This window comes from Triticum dicoccoides, chromosome 2B, assembly GCF_002162155.2.
Source record: "Triticum dicoccoides isolate Atlit2015 ecotype Zavitan chromosome 2B, WEW_v2.0, whole genome shotgun sequence".
NCBI classification, from domain to species: Eukaryota; Viridiplantae; Streptophyta; class Magnoliopsida; order Poales; family Poaceae; genus Triticum; species Triticum dicoccoides.
In genome coordinates, this window is record NC_041383.1 from 520266356 (window position 1) to 520277155 (window position 10800).

At 50.1% G+C, this 10800-nt stretch overlaps 1 protein-coding gene and 1 pseudogene across 1 annotated transcript; one reads left to right on the forward strand and one right to left on the reverse strand.

Annotated features, from left to right (window-relative positions):
• Positions 1–729: 729 nt before the first annotated feature.
• LOC119360976 lies at positions 730–1343 on the forward strand (annotated as a pseudogene).
• Positions 1344–5555: 4212 nt separating this feature from the next.
• LOC119367944 (protein THYLAKOID ASSEMBLY 8, chloroplastic-like) lies at positions 5556–7662 on the reverse strand. Its single transcript, XM_037633315.1, has 2 exons — positions 7304–7662; positions 5556–6398 (listed from the first exon to the last, which is right to left on the reverse strand). The coding sequence occupies exons 1-2, from the start codon at positions 7610–7612 to the stop codon at positions 6012–6014; spliced, it is 696 nt and encodes a 231-aa protein (XP_037489212.1). The 5' UTR covers positions 7613–7662; the 3' UTR covers positions 5556–6011.
• Between the last annotated feature and the right edge of the window lie 3138 nt (positions 7663–10800).

The window sequence follows — 10800 nt, forward strand, 5'->3', positions numbered from 1 at the left end:
AATATTTGTTGCTTGGTTATTGTTCGACGACAAATTAAATCAACGCACATATGTTTGACAGTCAACTCTCATAAGCCACCACCCTTTTAAGGTACTTTGTTCCTTCCGAAAACACAAATCACCTCTTCATCAACTGTCCGAAAGCCATGCGGATTTGACAACAACTTACTCTTCTGCCGCCTACTTGCTTCAGGAGGGGGAGGGGGGTTATGTCAAAAGCAACCTTAAGTACTCCATTTAGCCTGAGGCGTGCCTCTCTCAATTCTCGGGAAATTTTGGGACTCAAAAAATGCTAAGGTGTTTCGAAGCCTAGATCACCCTGCTCTCTTATATTAGAAAAAATTTGTGGACTCTAATCCGGTGCCATTTGTTTTGGGCCAAGCACGGTTGTGAAACAAAGCCGGGACGAGACCGAAAAAGGCCATTCAGTCTGACCCTGTTTTCAGATTGGACACTCTTGATCAAATGGGCCATCAAATTTTGTTTGAATTGAGCACACGCGACCGAATTTGACATCCCCTATCTGGTGTGCCATCTGTACTTGGCTTCTGGAACCTTCCCTGCTAACTGCCATGATGCCGTCCCATCTACAAAAGGAGGAGGAGCAGCAGGCTCCCCGGATCTGAGTTCTCCCATGGCATAATTGAACTCTCTGATCCACCCAACATTTCGCGTCGCCCACAGAACCTACCCCTCCTAGCTAGGCTACAACTTCGGCATCGGTCGGCGATGGCTAATCTGGCAGAAGCTGGCTACGTGTTCCAACCCACCGGCCGTGAGCTCGTCGGCCACTACCTCATGCCCAGGGCGGGGCTCGGCGGCTTCTTCCTCCCCGGCGTCATCGAGGAGGGCGTGGACGTCTTGTCCTTGCGCCCACGCGCGCTCTCCTTCCCGGAAAACCACAGGAGGGATTACAGCGAGGTATGGGGCTTCTTCTTCGCGGCAAAGCCCGCCGGCGAGACGTGCCCGACACCCGGGTGCTGGGTGCAGTACGGCCAGGAGAAGGCGTACTACGGCGGCGAGGGCGGCCGGGAGGCAGTGGCGTTCCGGCGCAGGTTCGCGTACCGCTACACGTGGAGGGACGGGGAGGTAATATCGCCGACGCGCTGGCGGATGAAGGAGTACCGGCTCAACAGGAACGCGGCCGCCTTCCGCCGCGCGCACCCGGGCCGCCTGGCGGCGGACGTCGTCTTCGTGGTCCACAAGGTCTACAGGAAGCTGCTGATCCCTCGCCGCCGCCGCCGCCTGTCGACAGCAGCTCCAGCGACGACGAGGGCTCCGAGAGCTACATCGTGTACCCGCGACTCGACGAGCTCATGCGGCGGTTAACGCTGGGGAACTAGGGCGACCAAGGGGCGGTGCTCCTCCTCCTGCAGGAGTAGCATTACGCCAAGCTGCGTGTTGATTTCTTCAGCATTGTTGTGTGTCTCTTGTGTTTTCAGTTCTGGATTGTGCGCTCGATCTAGTTGAGGCAGATTGGTTGTTGTAGTTCGTCGATCACTGTTTTCATCGATTCGGAGTTTTCTCCTGTCGCTTAACATAGCTTTGGTCTTGTATGACTTTGCTATGTTTGTGTGCGTGTGTTGGTGTGGCCGTGTGTATCCTAGCTATGTAGAGGTTGTGATTGTGCTCATTGTGTTTGTATTTGGTTGATGTTTCATTTGAGTCAATAAAATTCACCCTTTGTCGAAAAAATTGTGATCCATCTTGCTTACAACATCTATCAGAACAGTTCAGAGGTGTTATACCTTTTAGAGAACTTACAGTTTTCTCTGCACATTTATTGTTCATACTAGAAAATTTGTAAGCACCAAATCATGTTGCAGAAATTCAGTAAGGTTGAGAATTAATTGGTCTCCATTTCTTTGTAGATATATGAATTGGACAGAACTGAGGCTGGTCACAATGGGCAAGAACATAAGCTAGTAACTTCACACTTCCCTAGACTATATTACTACCTTCATAGTGGGTAGGAACATCTATGTAGTGTCATGCAACGATGTATTTATTAGGTTATAGACTCATTGTTTCTTGGAGTGTGTGACGTTCCGGTAACTTAGCTAGTTACCACAAGCACCTCTCTCTTCATTAAATATGTGCCACATAAGCAAAGTTGTATTGGAGTGTGTGATGTTACTCCTAAGTTCCTCCCCACTGTGACCAGCCTGAGGCTGGTTGTAATGGGAGTGTCATAGCTAGTATCATGCATGCCAACTAGGCAATTTTGATGAGGTGACATAGAATTAAATGAAGTAAGAGAGGGTTGAGTATCATATTATGATATCGTATCATAACAAATGCTACACTAGTATGTCTCATGCATGGCAATAAATAAAGTCATCTATGATACTATCATATGATACTATGCATTAGGGAGGTAGTATCATACACTAGTATCATATGCATGATACTAACTTATGATACTACCCATTACAACCAGCCTGAGAGGGTAAGGGGTAAGGGAAACTTCTCCATAAATGCTACTGGCTGGAATGTTATCAAGCTTACAATAATTGCTTCAGGGTTGCACGAGTTATTTTTGGCAGCACTTTGATGTGTTCGACTCAAGAGTCAAGACCTTGAAGTCCAAAATATTGCTAGCCATTGCTCTCCAGTCTCCTAGAGCTTAGCCAAGTCAAGCAGATTTTGTAGCAATTGCATTTGCCAAGGAGTAATGGTTTAAATCAATAAATAATTAGTGCCTTTCTGACTTATATCTGAAATTATGTCCTTATGTAGCACATTCACCTTGCATAATTAATATACTGCCAGTATAACATTTCAGAAAACTGCCAGTATATTTCAGGAGGTATATCCTTCGACCTTCAGTTAACCCTATGATTTTATTTGCTTATACTTGTTTAGAGATTATAATTTCCTAGGGTTGGTCATAGAAAAGTTGTAATCACCTAAGGCCCGGAAACGGATTCACCGCCGTATGACTGACCGGCGATTACTAGCAATTTCTGCTTCATGCAGGCGAGAAACAATCTATCAATTTCCATAATCACACCTATCATATGGAAGATGAGAAAACATTGACTTTGTAGTGTAGTGTTCATAAAGTGATCACGAAGGCCACCGATACCATATGTGGATAGGATCATAGTGCGGAAATTTGTATAAATGTGACAATTGGTACTCCCTTATTTTGTTCAATGCACATACAAATTTAAAGTCGTTTTCCCTTCTATAAATTGGACTGAACTGAAGCACTAGTAAATTTCAATGCTACGTACTGACTGGAATATTCATGATCCAGAGGACTAAATTTGTGCTAGTCAATTCAGTCCAGAGCCTAGCAATGACTGGTAGATCTTGTAGCACTTCATTTGCCGAACATTACTATTAACAGCAGCAGATCACGACGGAGGAAAGTTTTCTGTGTGTTCGAAACGAGGCGGGCAAACGATTTTGCAGCACAGATAACTTGCTCAATATGATCTCCACACTTGGATCCATCATCCATGTATCTGCGACTTACCATCCTACTGCTTTTTTGTTGGAGGAAAATGCATGCTGTCCACAGCTGCACATTGTGTAGGAATCTACCACTGCTGCTACAGAAAGTCCCAGGAGGCCAGAATCGGCTACTCCCAGGATTTTTAGAAGCTTATTATTCACTTTGAAGGACGATCTCGGAGTTGCAATTTGGCCTGTTGGCTTGGCGAACATCACTGCCTGCCATCCACGATCGTGCCACTATATAGCCCCTAACCCAAAACCTCCCATGATTCGAACTCCTCTTCTCTCCGAAGCCCAGCCCAACAACCCCACCTCCTCGGCTCCTTCGCTTCGCAACTCTCCATCCCCATGGCGACGCCGCAACCCGCCGGGCTGGCGCTGCGGCCAGGAGCGGTGTTCAGGCCCAGCGGCCGCCAGCTCATCACGCTGTACCTCGGCCGCAACGCGCTCCGCGGCGAGCTCCCCGACGCCGCCGTCATCCCCGGCGGCTGCGTCGTCACGGCGGGCGTGGACGTCTTCGCCGCGAGCCCCAGCGCGCTCCCCTTCCAGGCGAGCCACAGGGGGCCGCACGGGGAGGTGTGGGGCTACTTCGCCGCCGCGGCCCCGACCGCCGACAGCGCCCAGCCTGCGTCGGGCGGGTGCTGGGTGCGGCACGGCGCCGAGAAGCGGTACGACCTCAAGGGGGAGCCGCTCGGCTACCGGAGCAGGTACGCGTTCTACGTCACGCGGGCGGAACGGGCTCGGGTGGTGTGGACGCCGACGCGGTGGCTGATGAAGGAGTACCGCCTCCACAAGGATGCGGCCGTCTTCCGCAGCAAGCTGCCCGAGCACCCCAACGCCAACATGGATTCCGTGGTCCGCATGGTCTTCACGAAGCCGGCGGTTCCCGTGCCGCCGCCTGCCCCCTCCGGCTTGGTGGTCCGGCGGGTAGGAGGCAGCGTTCCGTCGCGCCAAGCCCAACCAACCCGGGCGGCGTTCGTCAAGGCCCGAGGGGGCGCTCCACCGCTACTGCCGTGTGCCTGCCGTGGCGAGACGCTCCGGCCAGGAGGAAGCCCCCTTCCGCCGCGCTCGGACCGACCACCTAAGGTCATCGAGAAGCCGGTGATCCCCGCGACGCCTGCGCACTCCGGCGTAAACGAGGACGCCGGCAACCTCAGCGACAATGCCATGTCGTGGACGCGCGTCGGCGGGGAGTACAACTACAGCTACAAGGTACCCAGCGGCCGCCAGATCATCGTCGAGTACCTCGGCCCCAAGGCGACCACTGGCAAGATCGCCGACCGCGCCGCCCCGGGCTTCGTCGCGGAGGGCGTGGACATCTTCGCGGCGAGCCCGGACGCGCTCCCCTTCCCGCCCAGCCACAGGAAGCAGGACGGGGAGGCGTGGGGCTACTTCTTCGCGGCGAAGCCCGCCAGCAGCATGCGGCGGGCGCCCGGCGGGTGGTGGATGCAGTACGGCGACGCGAAGGGGTACGAGTTCCGCGGGGAGGTGTACGCCCGCCACCGCAGGTTCGCGTTCCGCGCGGCGCGGGCGGACGACGGCGGCGGCAAGGTGACGTGGGAGCAGACGCGGTGGCTGATGAAGGAGTACGCGCTCCACAAGGGCGCGGCCGCCTTCCGCGGCGCGACAGCCGGCCCCGCAGGTGCCAACATGGACCTGGTGGTCTACAAGGTGTTCACGAAGCCGGTGGTCCCTCCGCCGCCGCCGCCGCCGCCACCAGCCCGCTCGAGCGACGCGGAGAACCAGGCGAGGAATGGCGCCGGATCTAGTTCACGCTCGGATGCGCCCAGGATTGTTTTCGACATTGATCTGAACAACTAGCCGCTCACGCCCCGGGCTCGTTGTGGCAGAGGTCTCGTTTGATCACCCGAAACACAATTGCAGGAACACGGAAGGGAATTACCCCGGCTGTTTCTTCAGTGACCTCCGTTGCAGCCAGCAAACGTTCACGAAGCTCTTGATTCGCCTTGCAAGGATTTTTGTTGGCAACTGCACTACTCTCTGAAAGTGAAGAAACTTGTACAGGTGAGAGTTGGTAGGAATGTTGCCGCTTGTTCTTTGCATATCATGACATTTTGATCTGTTTGTCCTTCTATGGTAATCTTGTACTGATACTGATTACTGCAATTGGCAAGAACAGATGAACTGATGGTGCCTACATTTTCGCAAGCAAGTACATGGCCGTTCATACTGAAATGAAATCATGAAAAGATATCAGTAATTTGATTGTGCACGTCAGTGTGACTATACATCCAGAAGCAACAATGTGATTGATTATATACAGAGATATTCTCAAAGGAAAACTAATAAGTTGTACTCCTAGAGGAAAACATGAACTGATGAATCTGCAGGCAGCCTTTCGATAATATTTATGAATCTCGGGTAGATATTGGTAGTAACTAATCACTACTTGTTGCACAAAAATTCTGCTGGGTCGAAGATTATGGACTTCCATTCTTCTGTTCTAACACTGCATAATAAACTTTAGAAATGATTCGCTACCCACATGGCCATACAACATCCTGTTAAGAAAGAACTGCTCGAGTCTAAATCGCCTCCTCTTCGTCAAAGAAGTCCCAGAGGTCTCCATAGTCACTTTCTGCTTCCAACCTCATCTTAGCAGATAGATCCATCTCTCCTAGGGATTCAAGACCCTTGACCAGTATTATGTATGTTATCCTATCAGGTTCACTGTCCCATAGTTTCATAAGACGGAAGCAGTCCATTGTTAATTGTGTGAACTCAGCATCTAAGAGTGTCTTCAGAAGCAGATTGAAACCATCCGTGTCGGGTTCCAATTGTTCCCTCTTCAGATACGAACAGGCTTTGCCAACCTCGGACCTCAATTCTTTGCTAGCAAGCACTGTAATAAGATCAACATACCAGAACAACCTAGGTTTGTACCAGTGCTCCTTTCGAATCTCCTCAAAGACCTGACATAGGTGACAAAACAAGAGGCATCTTAGTGTGCATTTCTCAGTTCCAGTCAAGAAGTATCTGCTTGCCAGCATCATCTATTAATCCAAATGCAGGTAATAATACTATAGTAGAAACTTTTACTAATGAATACTCCTACAAAGTAAATTGCCATGCAAATACCCCAAAAGGAAGCATTTACGAAACTCATAATGGTTAAAGGGCAACAACAACAGACTAAATCTCGGGCATCCCCGTTTACTGCCAATGGATTATCAGTATTCATGACCAGCACCAGCAGGCTCACAGCACAAGCGCCTTATGTGGGCCGCAATCTCAGTAGTTAGCGTGTTTTATGAGGGCTTCAGCATGTTCCGTCTAAAAAGATGACCACCACCTCCTGCTGGTTGGCGGTTGCTTGAGTAAAATTTATCACTCGTGTAAATTTTGGGCGTACCTCATTCTTAATGTAGACTAAAACAAACTTGCTATCTAAGGCTTGTTGCAAGGATGATAAGGAACTATACCCACATTCATCACTTCACAGATTCATTCCTGCTGGCATGCTTAGGAAAAAATGTCATCTATGGCTCACCTACTGCAGCCATATAATGAAATAACCTTGGTTCAGAACAAAGCAGGAACAATTTAGAGAGCTGTGACTCATAAGTGGCCAGAGCTGTTTCCAAACGATGGCAGATGATCTGAACAGACAGTTCATCAATAGCCTAGGTTTGCTGTAGTGATAAATCAGTGCAAATTGGTGGATCAGGCTAGAAAAACAACCCATCCACCCTAATGTCCAGGAAGGCTCATAATCAGCAACTGTGAGTACACAACAGGGCTAATCAACAAATGTGAACTATGAATCCTAGCTCAATACACTCTGCTCCCAGTAATGCACACACAAATACGGTTGTACCTTGAGTGCCAGGTGGGCCTCGCCCTGCGCCGCGAGCTCGCGGAAGACGGCGACCATGTCGGCCTTCAGCAGCCGCCGCAGCTTGGGGTCCGTCGCGACGGCGCCGCCGGCGGGTGCTCCAGAGAGGGTGGCGCGCTTGAGCGACTGGACGGCCTGGATGGCCTCGGTGCTGAGGTAGCGCCCCCGCTGCATCGGCTTCCGGTTCTTGCCCCGGTCCCGCATCGTGATGGTGGAAGATGTGCTCCGGCGAACAGCAGAGGGGGAAGGGGCTAGGTGGTGGGGTGAGAAGGCGAGCGACGAGGAGAGCATCGCCCTGCGGCGGCGGAAGTACGGTAGTTTCGGATGAGGTGCGCATCAGGGAGAGAGGACGGAGAGAGTATTTTTCTTATTGGAATATGAACATTCTTTTTCTTACAACGGAAACATTTTGCCCTGCAGCTGAAACTCCTAACCAAAATCAGACAAATACAAAAGAATACATTCTAGTACATGTCGAAAAAGAAAAGAATACATTCTATTTTGCCACACTATTTGAGCCGCACTTCTCTTCCTCCTTTGTCTTTAGCTTGTCTGGATCCTCCGTCTACCGCTCCGGCAGCGGGAGAGGCCAGGGATCGAGGCAATTTCACTCCTAAGAGTACTTAGGTAAGGCCTTGTCTTTCTAAAGGCGTCGCATCAGTGGTGGGATTGATGCCGCCTCGGAATAAGATGATCTTGCTTCTCCCTCATCCCGATGATGCTTCAGTCGGCAGTGCCTTGAGGCAACTGCCCCTCGTTGGGCATCCGATTCGACGATATTTTTGGTTGCGGTGGCCGGCATACATGGCCCTTCCGAGTGACAGTGTTAGTGTTGGAAATATGCCCTAGAGGCAATAATAAAATGGTTATTATTATATTTCCTTGTTCATGATAATTGTCTATTGTTCATGTTATAATTGTATTAGCTGGAAACCATAATACATGTGTGAATACATAGACCACAACATGTCCCTAGTGAGCCTCTAGTTAACTAGCTCGTTGATCAATAGATGGTTATGGTTTCCTGGCCATGGACATTGGATGTCATTGATAACGGGATCACATCATTAGGAGAATGATGTGATGGACAAGACCCAATCCTAAGCATAGCACAAGATCGTGTAGTTCGTTTGCTAAAGCTTTTCTAATGTCAAGTATCATTTCCTTAGACCATGAGATTGTGCAACTCTCGGATATCGTAGGAATGCTTTGGATGTACCAAACGTCACAATGTAACTGGGTGGCTATAAAGGTGCACTACAGGTATCTCCGAAAGTGTCTGTTGGGTTGACACGAATCGAGACTGGGATTTGTCACTTCGTATGACGAAGAGGTATCTCTGGGCCCACTCGGTATTGCATCATCATAATGAGCTCAATGTGACTAAGTAGTTAGTCACGGGATCATGCATTACGGAACGAGTAAAGTGACTTGCCGGTAACGAGATTGAACGAGGTATTGGGATACCGACGATCGAATCTCGGGCAAGTAACATACCGATTGACAAAGGGAATTGCATACGGGATTGCTTGAATCCTTGATATCGTGGTTCATCCGATGAGATCATCGTGGAACATGTGGGAGCCAACATGGGTATCTAGATCCCGCTGTTGGTTATTGGCCAGAGAGCTGTCTCGGTCATGTCTGCATGATTCCCGAACCCGTAGGGTCCACACACTTAAGGTTCAATGACGCTAGGGTTATAAAGGAAGTTTGTATGTGGTTACCGAATGTTGTTCGGAGTCCCGGATGAGATCTCGGACATCACGAGGAGTTCCGGAATAGTCCGGAGGTAAAGATTTATATATGGGAAGTCCAGTTTCAGTCACCGGAATAGTTTCGGGGGTTATCGGTATTGTACCGTGGCCAGCGAAAGGTGTCCGGAGGTCCACCGGGTGGGTCCACCCGCCCCGGGGGGCTTGATGGGCTGAATAAGGGGGGAACCAGCCCCTAGTGGGCTGGTGCGCCCCTCCCCAAGGGCCCAATGCGCCTAGGGTTGAAAACCCTAGGGGAGGGGGCGCCTCCACCTTGCTTAGGGGGGCAAGTCTCCCCCTCCTGGCCGCTGCCCCTCCCCTCTAGATGGGATCTGGAGGGGGCCGGCCCCCTCTCCCCTTCCCCTGTATATAGTGGGGGTTTTGGGGCTGCCAAGCACATGAGTTTTCCTCTCTCCTGGCGCAGCCCTACCCCTCTTCCTCCTTGTCTCTCGCTGTGCTTGGCGAAGCCCTGCTGGAGTGCCACGCTCCTCCATCACCACCACGCCGTTGTGCTGCTGCTGGACGGAGTCTTCCCAACCTCTCCCTCTCTCCTTGCTGGATCAAGGCACGGGAGGCGTCACAGAGCTGCACGTGTGTTTAACGCGAAGGCACCGTTCTTCCGTGCTTAGATCGGATTCGGCCGCGATCTGAATCGCTTCGTGAACGACTCCATCGACCGCGTTCTTGCAACGCTTCCGCATTGTGATCTTCAAGGGTATGAAGATACACTTCCCTCTCTCTCGTTGCTAGTATCTCCATAGATTGATCTTGGTGATGCGTAGAAAATTTTGAATTTCTGCTACGTTCCCCAACAGTGGCATCATGAGCTAGGTCTATTGCGTAGATTCTATGCACGAGTAGAACACAAGTTGTTGTGGGCGTTGATTTTGTTCAATATGCTTACGTTACTAGTCCTATCTTGTTTCGACGGTATTGTGGGATGAAGCGGCCCGGACCGACCTTACACGTACACTTACGTGAGACAGGTTCCACCGACTGACATGCACTTGTTGCATAAGGTGGCTAGCGGGTGCCAGTCTCTCCCACTTTAGTCGGATCGGATTCGATGAAAAGGGTCCTTATGAAGGGTAAATAGCAATTGGCATATCACGTTGTGGTTTTTGGCGTAGGTAAGAAACATTCTTGCTAGAAACCTATAGCAGCCACGAAAAAACTTGCAACAACAATTAGAGGACGTCTAACTTATTTTTGCAGCATATGTCGTGTGATGTGATATGGCCAAGAAGGATGTGATGAATGGAATATATGTGATGTATGAGATTGATCATATTCTTGTAATAGGAATCACGACTTGCATGTCGATGAGTATGACAACCGGCAGGAGCCATAGGAGTTATCTTTATTTATTGTATGACCTGCATGTCACTGAATAATGCCATGTAATCACTTTACTTCATTGTTAAACCGTTAGCCATAGTAGTAGAAGTAATAGTTGGCGAGACAACTTCATGGAGACACGATGATGAAGATCATGATGATGGAGATCATGGTGTCATGCCGGTGACGATGATGATCATGGAGCCCCGAAGATGGAGATCAAAAGGAGCAAAATGATATTGGCCATATCATGTCACTATTTGATTGCATGTGATGTTTATCATGTTTATGCATCTTATTTGCTTAGAACGACGGTAGTAAATAAGATGATCCCTCATAATAATTTCAAGAAAGTGTCCCCCCTAACTGTGCACCGTTGCGAAAGAT